Consider the following 12,688-nt stretch of genomic DNA (forward strand, 5'->3'; position numbering starts at 1 on the left):
CGCTGGCGCAGTCAATACGGAGTAGATCTTGCGACCACGGTCTTCCTTCTTCATGCACTGAACATTGCTACATCCTTTGTAAACCTACAAAACGATTTCTTGGCTTCTGAACCTTGAAGCATTGCTACTGCCCAAGTTCGCGTTGAGAACCCACACAGTCACAACACACCACCACTCCCCTCAACAGCCACCATGCCCGTTGCCAAATCCACCATACCAGACAAGAAGACGATGCTACCCCCAGGCGTCTACACCCCCGTAATAACCCTCTACAAGCCGACCAGAACCCAAGAGATCGATCTCGATGCCATGTACAAGCACTGCCAGTTCCTCGTCCGTGGTGGCCAGCACGGGCTCGTGTACCAAGGCACAAACGGCGAAGCCGTGCTGCTCGCCCGTGAAGAGAAGAAAGATATCCTTCGCATGGCACGGAGAGCGGTGACCGACCTGGGTGTGCCAGAGTACCCAGTTGTCGCAGGCATAAGCGGGCAGAGCACAAATGAAAGCATAGAGCTGGCAAAAGATGCCGCTGAGGCGGGTGCAAGCTTTGGACTGTTGCTTCCGCCGAGTTACTGGGCGAAAGCTGTGAGCGAAGAGGCTTTGCTAGGGTATTATAGGGATGTTGCAGATGCATCGCCAATACCCGTCGTAATCTATAACGTATGTCATACTGGCATTTGTCTCATTCTACGCACTAAAGTATACAGTTCCCAGGCGTAACCTCCGGCATCGACCTCAACTCCGATGACCTCTCCTCCCTCGCTTCGCACCCAAATATCGTTGCCGTGAAGCTCACCTGCATGAACGTCGGCAAAGCAATCCGACTCGCCTCCAAGTTCACTCCACAACAATTTTCCGTCTATGGTGGCTCCTCAGACTTCCTATTTCCCACGCTGGAAGGCGGCGGCGGTACGTCCCCTTTAACCTCCCTCACCATCCTTAGCAAGCGCCTAATATTAATGAAATGATACAGTGGGCTGCGTCACCGGCATGGGCAATGTCTTCCCCAAATCCACAGCACGGGTATACGACCTCTGGGCAGCGGGAAAGAAAGACGAGGCAAGGAAGTTGCAGGATGTAGTCGCGAACGCGGAGTGGGCGTGCAAAAAGTCGCTTGCGCTTACGAAATTCGCAGCAGGGCATTTTGCAGGAAAGCAGCTTGGTTTGGGCGATGCGAAGACGTTCTACCCGAGAAGACCGTACTTACCTGCGACCGAGAAGATGCAACAGTGGACGCTCGAGGTCATGGGTGTGTTGAAAGAGGAAGAGAATGCGATTGCGGATAAGGTATTTGATAAGGCGGCCGTGAACGGATCGAAATAGAAAAGCGAAGGTGCATTGTTTCTGTTGCTTTACCCAGAGTCTTGCTGTGGCCCATACGATGATCAATGATAGTATAAGCTTGCACTGAACTATAGAGGAGCTCAACTTCAGCAGGTGTACTATTTCAATGTTCTGTACTCGATGTAGTGCCACTTTCAAAGTCCTGGTATTTTTGACCTGAGGGTACATATGCAAATGAAATGTTCATTCCCTCATTTCAACTCAATATTACTCGTACTCGTACTGTCGGTTTCCCATTCCTGTGGACTCCAGGCTCGAGCTTGTGATTCCGACTTCTATGGCTTCACTTGCACCCGAACGTGACAGATCAATCGTCTATATATTCGATACCATTACTCCAATTGGATCAATTTTATTTAAGCAACGCTTTCATCGTCATCATGAAATATCACAGACCCCCAAACCGGCCTGTTGAACCTCCTCCCCTCCTTCATCGCCAGTGCATTTAAAATCCCTACTTCCTCTCCACCCAGCTCGAAAATCTCCAAATTCTTCCTAATCCGCTCTTCCGTGACGCTCTTTGGAATGACACTCCAACCTCTCGTAACTCCCCACGAGAGCAGAACTTGTCCCGTCGTGACCCCTTTTGCCTCGGCAATCGCAACTACCGCAGGATGCGAATGCAGTGTCGACCCCTTGCCCCCGAGCGGCCCAAACGCGGTCTGATGAATGCCATGCTTCTTACAGAATATGTTGAGCTTATCCTGCGGAAGTAACGGATGTAATTCCGTCTGATTCACTGCAGGCACAACCTTCGCCTTCGTCAACAACTTCTCCAGATTCACTGTTGAGAAGTTCGCTACGCCAATCGCCTTCACCAGACCCGTACTGAGCAGCTTCTCCATCAGAGCCCAGGTTTTGGAGAAATCCCAATCCTGTGCGTGCGCTTTGCGGTCTTCCTTTCCGAAGTTGGGCGCATCAAGGGCGTTGGAGGGGAGCGAAACGGGCCAGTGCATGAGATATAGGTCTACATAATCAAGTTGGAGGTCTTTCAGCGATTTGCGGAGAGCGGCTTCGGGATCATGGTGTGAGGAGGACCAGAGCTTTGTAGTGATGAATATGTCGGAGCGTGGGGTTTGAGTGGATTTGAGTACGGAAGTTAGGGCCTCCCCAATTTCAGGCTCGTTCCAGTCTAGTGAGTTTTGAGTACAAATAGTATTTGTCCAGTGGCTTGATCAGACATACATAAAGGGGCACAATCCTAGAGTACATCAGTATCAAGTCTGAATCGCAATGTGGAAGTTGTAATTGACTTACAAGATGGCGATAGCCTGCCTTGATGGCAGTTTGGACGGCGCGACCAGCGTCGCCTGGGGCTGCTTGCCAGGTACCAAAGCCCTGTCCTTCTACTTAGCAATTGACGCATGAACAAATGATGGCTATTGAAGCTCACGACTGCAGGGATCTCTGCGCCGGTGTTGAGCCGGAATGTCTTCTGATGGTATCCCATTCTGATTCTTCGGCGATGATATTGCTGCGGTATTGCTTGTCGCAAGAGTCCTTAACAATGACCCGACATTAAATCAGCTATATATGTGAGACACAAAGCAAGTCGAGTCAAAGCAGCACCGGTGAGAACGCCGTAAGCTTGCGCACAAGTTTTGTGGGTCGGAGAGAACGCATCTTGGGTGTCGGCTTGGACTACGCGGGTACCGTTGTCGCACGGGCGGAGAGCAAGAGAGCGTCTCAGGAACGGTAAGACATTCAAATTTAGAGTCAAAGCACCGATTCGAGTAGTTCAGAGATCACCAGTCATTCGTTAAAGTATAAGCCTTCCCACGACGGCAAAGACTTATCCTGCTTCAAACCCTCTCGACATGTACGTCTCCATCGCGTTTCTCTCCAAGCTCAGCTACCTTGCTATCCTGCAGAATCTCGCCAACATCATGGCGAACTTTATCTTCCTCTTTCGGATACGCGCGTTTATACATTGTCCAAATTGAGTGCGAGAACAAGTCGTCCATGGACTCAATGGACCTGCCTTTCATCTCCGGCATGCAGAAGAAGATGAAGACTACGCCGATGTACGTCAAAACTGCATATAATAGAAATGTGCCCCAGCCGAGGTGCGTCATCATCGACGGCGTCGCTTTGGTAATTCCGAAGTCAACTATCCAGTTGACAAAGAAGCAAAATCCCATACAAACCGAGCGAATACGCGAAGGGAAAATCTCAGCGGCGACGACATAGCAAGCTACACTGTGGCCAAAAGACCTGAATCAAGTCAGCTAAGAATTACTCATTCGGTAGACGAGGTCACTTACCACCCGAACGCATAAACGTAGATAAAAACGATGCCGATGATGCCGCCTGCCTCAGTGCCACCTCCTTGAACAGGATTGGCAAAGCGGACGTAGAGTGCGATATAGAGCATAGCGGTAGCCTGCATAGACGCTCCGATCATCAGCGGAAGGCGACGTCCAACACGATCAACGATGAAAGCAACATAGACCACTGTCGTGGCAAGCTTGACGAGACCATAGACGCCGGTTGTGAGAAGAGCCTGAGAACCACCTTTCACACCGATCATGGTGAATATTTCGGGCGCGAAGTAGTTGAGACTGTCGGTTCCGGTGAATTTGTGAAACAAGAAGAGCATGACGGCCAAGAAGAAGCGACGACGATTGGACGGGACGAAAGCGATGTCCTTGATGACCAGCATGTAGTTGCGGCCAGCGGCCACCTCTTGCTCTTGATCGACTTGTGCACACACTTCCATGTACTCCTGCTGAAGATATGGGTGGTCCTCAGGCAGCTTGCGCAGTCTCATGAGGTTCTTGAGTCCGTCGTCTCTTTTGCCCCTTGCAATGAGTGCACGTGGCGTTTCCAGCACCCACCAGAGCATGCAGACCATGAAGAACCCCGGTATAAGCTGTATGCCGAGCGACAGCTGCCACTGCGTGTAGTCCGTGACTTTGACATTCTTCCACTTCGAGACGCCATAGTTAATCCAGAAAGCTAGCGATAACGCAGTGATTATCATGAGATTGTACAAGCAAGTCATGGAGCCACGGATCGCCTTTGGCGAGTTTTCAGCTAGGAACTGAGGCGCACCGGCGGACATTGAGCCGATAGCGACACCAGCAAGGAAGCGACCTGCGTAGAAGAGCGGCAGGTTTGGGACTTCCTGGAACGCGCACCCCAGGAGGTAGATGCAGCCGTAGACTATCATGGAATATTTGCGGCCCAAGAAATCGGCGAATGGAGCAGAGATAAGGGCACCTGCAGACCCGCCAGCAGCCACTGTGTCAATGATTAGTCTCACATCCTTTGGTGTATAACTCATACGACTTACTCAACGCAGCAATGTTACCAGCTCGCTCATCAGCAGCGTCTTCGCTCAGCTTATCTAGCCCAAAGGCATGTTTGAATGTTGGAAGGACAAGGGTGCCTCCGATGTTTCCTTGATCGAATCCATACGCGCAACCCGCAAATGCGATAGTAACGGCCAGATAGGCCAGGCGTCCATTGTAGATGGACTTGGGGTCCTTCTTCCATTCAGGTGAGGCCCATAGGGAAGTTCCGCCACCCATAGCTTCGGCAAAGGATCAAGGCTGAAAGCTTGACGAGAGAAAGGGAAAAGTTCGTCGAGGTGCAATCCAGTGGTCTGCTCAGTCGTAGCGATTCCGCAGGTATCAACGGCTCCTTCATATACTGCTAAGGCATCGAAAGCCACTCAACATCAGGCGAGCATGAGAGACCAATCATTGCTGGGTTCTACTCCAGAGTTTCCCCGGAAATGCTGTTGAGCGTGAAATTCCCCGCACTTTGGCCGTTATCTGGGGTCGCGGAGAGAAGTGCGAAGGATCGGCGCTGATCGCCGGCAGTCCAACGCCATGTGCAAGAGGGCGAGGAAGGAAAGGCGAGGCCACGTGCAATTTTAGCAACGTGTGCGCCGTCTCGAGGCGTGTTTACATAGTACCGCCAGTCCACTATTGACCACAGCAAAGAATAGTCCCTGGCTTTTCAATATGGCAGAATTTAATGCAGAACTCGTTTCTTCAGCGCAATCGGTTGGTGTGGACTCCAATTATATTCCAGCTTCAACGCCGCAGGTGCATGCATCAAATCTGCTCCGATTGCCTAGTGGTGACCTACTGTGCGTATGGTTCGGTGGATCACAGGAAGGGCTATCTGATATCTGCGTAAGTTGTCCCTCGAATCTCACTCTGTCAAGACGTTCAATAGCTTTCGAACGTTCAAACTCACGCGCGTTGGTGCTAGTAGATTTACTTCTCGCGCCTTCGCAAAGGAGCAAGGACGTGGAACAATCCGCAGAAGATATCAGAAGATGTTGATAGGAGCGAGCAAAACCCGGTATTGTTCTTGAATCCAGAGACCAGAGAACTTTGGGTACTGTTTACTGCGCAGCCTGCCGGGAACCAGGATAAGGCGGTGGTTCGCTACCGCACCTCGAAAGATGAAGGCCAGACTTGGTCGCAGACACAGAACCTCTTCGACGACGAAGGACTCTTCATACGTCAACCCATTGTCGTACTCAAAGACGGTACATGGGTTCTTCCAGCGTGGTACTGTCGCACACCTCCCGGATATCGATGGATTGGTAACGACGACGTCTCAGTCATCAAATACACCCGGGATTGCGGAACGACGTGGCATGAGAAGGAAGTTCCCAATAGTACTGGTTGTGTGCACATGAATATCCGAGCAACCAAGGATGGTTACGCCGCCTTGTTTCGGTCGAGATGGGCCGACAACGTGTACGTTTCCACATCCAAGGATTGTTTAGACTGGAGCGAATGCAAGCCTACACTCCTTCCGAACCCGAATTCAGGAATATGCTTCGATGTGCTCTCGGATGGCCGATGGATGGTTGTGTACAACAATTCTAGCTTCGAGCAAGGCCAAGCCAAGCGGGAAGGGCTGTATGATGATATCACACCCGAGGACGACAAACGCCAAAATCAGCCCAAGCAAACGCGAGAGGCCATATGGGGTGTTCCACGGAAGCAGCTCACGGTTGGTGTAAGTAGTGATGGTGGTAAGAGCTGGAAATCGAAGCTGCTAGAAGAAGGCGACGGTTTCTGCATGACGAACAATAGCCGCACGAGGGAGAACAGGGAATTGTCATATCCCAGCGTATGGGTGGATAGGGACGAGGCTGGGGATATCGCGAACGTCGCATTCACGTTCTGGAGACAAAGAATCAGGTTCTGCAGATTTGAGGTTGGCTGGATAGAAGGGTAGCTCCGTCCAGCAGTAAATGACATCTGGAAGTGCCATCTTTGATGTATGCAGGTTTGGCACTCTTTTGTGAGCTTTCCGGGTGAGCGAGAGGCAACGCAGAACCCAATGTGACGCGCTTTCATAGACCGATGCGTTCCCGGGCTGCGAGCGTGGATGATGGTCGATGGAGATCACTCTTGGGAGGAATTTTGCGATTAGTAATCAACTTTGGCGCACACCCAACCACTACCACGAGCTCGTTAACGTCTTCCCATCTCATTGCCCGTACTTGGCAACGATTCGTTCGACCGCTGCGCAGTCCTGCGGCCGCCCGCGAACACACATCGCGCGCTCCTGCGGCGATGTTCCGGCGTTCTTGCCGCTACGTGGGCTACTGTGGAGCCCATCGAGACGCCCAATGGCGTGGAGGAGCCCCTTCTTAAGCATGCAAGCTTGTACCTTCGATTGAAACCCCACCATTACAGACATGTCGAAGCCTACCGTCCTTCACATTGGCGAGCCTATCAAGTATAACCATAAAATCTACGAGACCGAGTTCTTACAGCGATTTAACGTGGTGCGCAACGAGGATCTAGATCGGGCCTCCTTCATTGAGGCGCTGAAAACCAAGAAGTATGTAGGAACAGATGTGCAAACCATTCAAATAGCTCATCAAACTACAGATATGGCGATTTTGTAGCCATCTTCCGTCCGCACTTTCAGACGGGCGGAGAAATGGGCCAGTGGGATTCGGACTTGATCCCGCTTCTTCCATCCTCATGTCGTATCTTCGCTTCGGCAGGCGCAGGCTTCAACTGGGCAGATGTGGATTTGCTTGCAGAGCACGGCATCTGGTATGCCAACGGTGCGGGCGCGTCTGACGAAGCCGTGTCCGATACTGGGCTCTATATGATCTTGTCGGTATTCAGAAACTTCACACGCGCACAATTGGCCGCAAGAGCTTGCGACATCGAAGAGTTCGAGAAAACACACAAGCTGATTGCGACCATTAGTGCGAACCCTAGAGACCATATCTTGGGTATCGTGGGGTTGGGTAATATCAGCAAGAAGCTTGCGTACAAAGCAAGGACAGCTCTAGGGATGGAGATTCACTACTTCGATGTTGTGCGGGCGACTTCAGATGTCGAAACTGAGTTAGGCGCAACCTACCACGAGAGCCTAGGTGATCTGCTCACTATCGCCGATTGCGTCTCGTTACATACACCTCTAAACAAGCATGTAAGTATCATGTAGACTCACTACTCCGCCTCTGCAGTACCGAATGCCCCTTCCTTCCTTCCACACTATTTTACTAACTCACGCGTGTTCAGACCCAAGACCTGATAGGTGAAAAGCAGCTAGCCATGATGAAGAAAGGCTCTCGCATCATCAACACTGCCCGAGGACAAGTCCTAAACGAAGATGCCCTCGTATCAGCATTGCAGAGCGGCCACATAAGTGCCGCAGGGCTCGACGTCCACTATCATGAGCCGCAAGTCTCCGAAAAGCTCGCGGCCATGCCTCAAGTCACTCTTACAACCCACATTGCCGGAGGAGCGCTTAATACACGCATCAACTTCGAATTGGGCGCGATGAAGAACATTCTCAGAGTAGTTGGCTCCGATGGACAGTTCACGGGCGTTGAGCCTTCGACACCCGTGAATAAGCCTGCTGTTCTTGCGTCGCAGAAAGAATGACATCCTTCGCTACATGCGCAAATTAATGAAGAGATTACAGCTATGGAGTAAATAGATGGATTAATTTCCAGCAAATAGGCTTCATTCGGCATAAGAAGGTATTATTCTACTGCAACGTAATGCACGATTTCTCTTTGCCCATCTCGGATCTGGCTATCGCATACTTGAGTAGATGCATGCTTGCTGAGGGGAACCTTGTGTGGCTCAATAGTGGCCTAGTGCGATTCCGTCGAGTCATGCACGTTCGTGCATGTCTTTTTCCGTGTCTATCAAGTTTGTCGCCTGATCCAATTAGTGTCCCCACAGGCCCTCGCAGTTCTCGCCGCACGACTCCGCACCAAGTTCTCTGGGGAATGGAGGAGGATCGACCCACTCTTTCATGCACGTGAATCGTGTTGCTTCAGGTGGACTAGCAGTCTTATAAAACTCTCAGCATTGACTGGGTACTTCTATCATATCCAACAGCACTCCGGAAGACGCCTTTTCTCATTCAGTAATCCATCGTACCATCGCTTTGGACCACGCTGTCACCCGAGCGCAACATGGAGGACGTGATTGCCAACAAGCCAAAGGCTTCACTAGAGACAACAGAGAAGATTGTCGCGCAGTTGGACGATCTGCCGCTGCCCGAAGAATTGCAACATCTTGACGAAGATGAACGGATCAAGCTCGAACGCAGCCTCGTGCGAAGGCTGGACTGTACTCTCATGCCTGTCGTGGCACTGCTGTTCTTGCTCAACATCTTGGATCGCAACAACATCGCCAACGCAAAAATCGCAGGATTGACAAAAACTCTGGACATCACGAACTCGCAGTACAACACCTGTTTGATGATCTTCTATGTGGGATGTAAGTAAACCGTACGACATCCTAAGACATTCGCTCACTGTCTGCGGATGTTATCACACAGGTCCCATCCAACATGATCATTACGAAAGTGCGTCCTTCATGGTATATCTGCTGCATCACGTCGGCATGGGGTGTAGTCTCTATGTGCCAGGCCTTCACCAAGAACTACGGAGGACTTTTCGCTTCGAGGTTCGTCCTAGGTCTGGTCGAAGCACCTTTTCTACCGGGCGTCTTCTACCTGATGAGCTGCTGGTATAGCCGCGCGGAGCTTCCTCCAAGAATTGCCATCTTGTACGGTAGCAACATGCTTGCAAGCGCCTTTGGGGGACTCATAGCTGCTGGAATCGTGTCGCGTATGGAAGGTAAAGCCGGACGACCTGCCTGGGTCAGTGACATTCAGCTCAGCGTCGCTGTTATAAACTGACATTCTGCAGGAATGGCTTTTCATCATTGAAGGCAGTATAACTATCGTTATTGCACTTCTTTGTGTACCCATACTTCCAGATTTCCCTCTCCAAAAGACCAGTCCGATCCTCAAGCGTGAGCACCAACTTTTTGCCGAATATCGCCTTCGAAAAGAAAATGCTGGCATTCGCGATGAGGATCCAGAGTCCATCTGGTGGGGCCTCAAGCAGGCCTTGCTTGACCCGAAGCTATACATGTTCATCCTTTTGCAAATGATGTTGATCACAGCTCAGTCCTTCAATAACTTCTTTCCATCCATCGTTGGCACACTCGGCTACGATACGACCGTTACGTTGCTTCTCACTGCACCCCCATACCTGTTCGCGTTCATCGTTTCTCTTTGCGTCTCTTTCCACGCGGCACACAAGAAAGAACGTGGCTGGCACATCGCTATTCCTATGATTGTCGGATTGCTTGGAAATCTATTGGTGAGTCTCGTCAATGCTAATTGCGGATCGAAGGTTCTAACCACAATCAGGCTATGTTCGTTCCGTCTCTAGGCGGTCGTTACTTCTCCATGTTCCTCATGACATCCGGCACTTACGCCCCCTACAACCTTTGCGTCTCGTGGCTCTCAGCGTCTCTGCCTCGTCCAGCATCCAAACGCGCCGCGGCGCTTGCCATTATTAACTTAATGGCTGCTGGTGTAGCACACTTCTACACTAGCTATGCGTTCCCCGACTCACAGAAGCCACGTTATTATGGTGGTGGCGGCATGATGAGCGCGGCGTGCCTCCTCTGCTCAGGCACCGCGATTTTCATCAAGTATTACTTGAAGAGACAGAACGCGAAGATGGAGAGGGAAGAGCTGGAGGAAGGCAGAGTAGGAGGTGGTATCAAGGGAAGCAAGGCTGGTCACGGTGGCGAGGCCATTGTCCGGTTCAGATACGTGCACTAGGTCCCCAAAGGAGCAGTGGTGAAGGCCTATTGTCATATTCGGACAAATGTAGCTCGAAAAGTTAATGATTGGCTTTCTCCATTATTTTGCAGAATATCAGCCTGAATGGTAATAATGCCTCAAAATGAGTGTCGAATAGTGCAATATTCATTTGCTTCCCAGTCAGCTCTCTGTATTTTCTGTATTTCCCCAAGCACCTTTCTATACATGACACCCAATACCACCTCAAGCCGAGCATAATGTGAATCTGAATTTCACAGTGTGTGCCTTAGGAAGCTTGAACAAGGTCATATGACGCACCGGTGCCTCGGGTGGTGCCCCAGATTCCATGATTTTGGAAGACAACTCCACAAAGTCGTGACTCGTATGACCACTTCCCAACACCACGATTACGCTCGGAAGTTTACCGACATTGTGGAGGCACAAGGTTCTCCGGACTTCACGCCTTAGGTGCAGGATTGTGGTGTGGGTCCACGACGGCGAGAAGGCCGGCCGCCACTCCACACCTCCCCGGAGCCTGGGAGAACACCGAGATTCGCCCACATCCGGGGACCTGGAAGAACACCGAGAGAGCACATCTACATACCGGCTAGCGTCATGTCTCGGCTTCGTGGATCTCTCTGGCTGCACCCTTTACGAACTTAGCATCCATATCGTTCCTGGTACCTAGATTTTGCGACATTGCGAGCATGGAAGCTAAATCAGTTTTATCGATTGAGGAAGTCAAGGCACACAACAGTCCCGATGACTGCTGGGTAGTAATTGAAGACAAAGTATGGGATGTAACAGATTTTCTGTCAGACCATCCTGGAGGTTCAGAAGGTATGTCCAATACCTATGCAGCGCCACTCTTCACGGTACTAGCTCAGTCAGCAATCTTGAAGTACGCCGGTCAGGATGCGACTTCAGTCTATAATGAATTTCACGCCCCAGGTATGCTCGAAGAAACACTTGCGACCAGTAAGTTCGTCGGCGACATTCTCCCATCCAACGACGTGCCGCCAAAAAGCACAATCGACGAAGCAGAGGCGGCAGAGTCAAATCCGCAGCCCGAACAACGCCCCATTGAATTTTCACGTCAAGTTCCAGAGATATACGAGAAGCCGCATCTCCACCAGCTCATCTCTGCGGCCGATTTCCAGGAAGTTGCGCGCAATACGTTGACACCAAAAGCATGGGCCTTCTACTCTTCGGCCGCTACGGATTTAGTGACGCACACGCAGAACAAGGCAGTCACTCGACGCGTGATGTTCAGGCCTCGGGTCCTGCGAGATGTGAAGACAGTGTCCACAAAGCGAAAGATTCTGGGGTGTGATTCCTCTGTACCGTTCTTTGTTTCTCCGGCAGCTATGGCTCGACTGGCCCATCCAGACGGCGAATTGGCCCTGGCTCGGGGTTGTGCAAACGAAGAAATTGTGCAGTGCATCTCGAGCAATGCTTCATACCCGCTGGCTTCGATTGTCAAAGCCGGGCGGAGAGATCAACCTTTCTTTCTGCAGCTCTATGTCAATGTTGATCGTCCCAAGACGGAAGACCTCCTTCGTAAAGCTGCCTCTTTAGGAATACGTGAGTCATCTGTGTCAATCCGTGCAAGAGACATACTGACTGAACTGAAGGTGCCATACTCGTTACTGTTGACGCACCCGTACCCGGCAAACGAGAAGCAGACGAACGCATCGCGGCAGAAAACGTCGCAAGCGCCATTTCCGGCGCCGTGGCCAGCAACGACAAGAAAGGGGGTGGCATGGGTAGATTGATGGCCCAATATGTGGAAAAGAGCTTGATATGGGAAGACGTGCAGTGGATCAAAAGGGTATCCGGACTGCCGGTCGTGCTGAAGGGCGTACAAAGTGCGATGGACACAAGAATGGCGGCGGATTGGGGATGCGACGGTGTGATGCTGAGCAACCATGGAGGGCGCTCTCTGGACGGGTAAGGCGCTTCATCCCTGCACGTGCGCGGAGAGGATACTGATGAATATCGCAGTGCTCAACCGAGTATACTCGTCTTGTTAGAACTGCATCGCATGTGCCCAGAGATCTTCGATAAGCTCGAAGTGTACATCGACGGAGGCTTCGAACGCGGATCAGACATTTTGAAAGCCATCTCCCTCGGTGCGACAGCCGTCGGCATCGGGCGACCGTACCTATATTCACTGACTTATGGGGAAGAGGGCGTTGAGCACCTTACTCAGAGTAAGTTCATCACGATGCCTAGTAGTAATGCGGAGCTGACTCGTGGTTAGTCC

The 12,688-nt window shown here is 51.3% G+C and overlaps 6 protein-coding genes across 6 annotated transcripts; 5 read left to right on the forward strand and 1 right to left on the reverse strand.

Moving 5' to 3' along the window:
- Positions 1–192: 192 nt before the first annotated feature.
- N0V89_002899 (uncharacterized protein) lies at positions 193–1,323 on the forward strand (the record flags this gene model as incomplete). Its single annotated transcript, XM_056211703.1, has 3 exons — positions 193–660; positions 708–909; positions 974–1,323. 3 exons carry the CDS (start codon positions 193–195, stop codon positions 1,321–1,323), a joined length of 1,020 nt encoding a protein of 339 aa, XP_056075176.1.
- Positions 1,324–1,700: 377 nt separating this feature from the next.
- On the reverse strand, positions 1,701–4,877 carry N0V89_002900 (uncharacterized protein; the record flags this gene model as incomplete). Its single annotated transcript, XM_056211704.1, has 6 exons — positions 1,701–2,476; positions 2,530–2,545; positions 2,602–2,682; positions 3,201–3,558; positions 3,609–4,587; positions 4,640–4,877. The coding sequence occupies 6 exons, from the start codon at positions 4,875–4,877 to the stop codon at positions 1,701–1,703; spliced, it is 2,448 nt and encodes an 815-aa protein (XP_056075177.1).
- A 438-nt stretch (positions 4,878–5,315) lies between these two features.
- N0V89_002901 (uncharacterized protein) lies at positions 5,316–6,552 on the forward strand (the record flags this gene model as incomplete). Its single annotated transcript, XM_056211705.1, has 2 exons — positions 5,316–5,357; positions 5,572–6,552. 2 exons carry the CDS (start codon positions 5,316–5,318, stop codon positions 6,550–6,552), a joined length of 1,023 nt encoding a protein of 340 aa, XP_056075178.1.
- A 466-nt stretch (positions 6,553–7,018) lies between these two features.
- N0V89_002902 (uncharacterized protein) lies at positions 7,019–8,228 on the forward strand (the record flags this gene model as incomplete). Its single annotated transcript, XM_056211706.1, has 3 exons — positions 7,019–7,164; positions 7,215–7,770; positions 7,863–8,228. The coding sequence occupies 3 exons, from the start codon at positions 7,019–7,021 to the stop codon at positions 8,226–8,228; spliced, it is 1,068 nt and encodes a 355-aa protein (XP_056075179.1).
- A 542-nt stretch (positions 8,229–8,770) lies between these two features.
- Positions 8,771–10,440, forward strand: N0V89_002903 (uncharacterized protein; the record flags this gene model as incomplete). The annotated part of the gene is made up of 5 exons (XM_056211707.1): positions 8,771–9,077; positions 9,139–9,165; positions 9,215–9,462; positions 9,512–9,970; positions 10,021–10,440. The coding sequence occupies 5 exons, from the start codon at positions 8,771–8,773 to the stop codon at positions 10,438–10,440; spliced, it is 1,461 nt and encodes a 486-aa protein (XP_056075180.1).
- A 689-nt stretch (positions 10,441–11,129) lies between these two features.
- N0V89_002904 (uncharacterized protein) lies at positions 11,130–12,685 on the forward strand (the record flags this gene model as incomplete). The annotated part of the gene is made up of 4 exons (XM_056211708.1): positions 11,130–11,262; positions 11,314–12,006; positions 12,057–12,372; positions 12,427–12,685. 4 exons carry the CDS (start codon positions 11,130–11,132, stop codon positions 12,683–12,685), a joined length of 1,401 nt encoding a protein of 466 aa, XP_056075181.1.
- Between the last annotated feature and the right edge of the window lie 3 nt (positions 12,686–12,688).

Source organism: Didymosphaeria variabile (genome assembly GCF_027946475.1).
Source record: "Didymosphaeria variabile strain IMI 356815 chromosome Unknown scaffold_2, whole genome shotgun sequence".
NCBI lineage: Eukaryota > Fungi > Ascomycota > Dothideomycetes > Pleosporales > Didymosphaeriaceae > Didymosphaeria > Didymosphaeria variabile.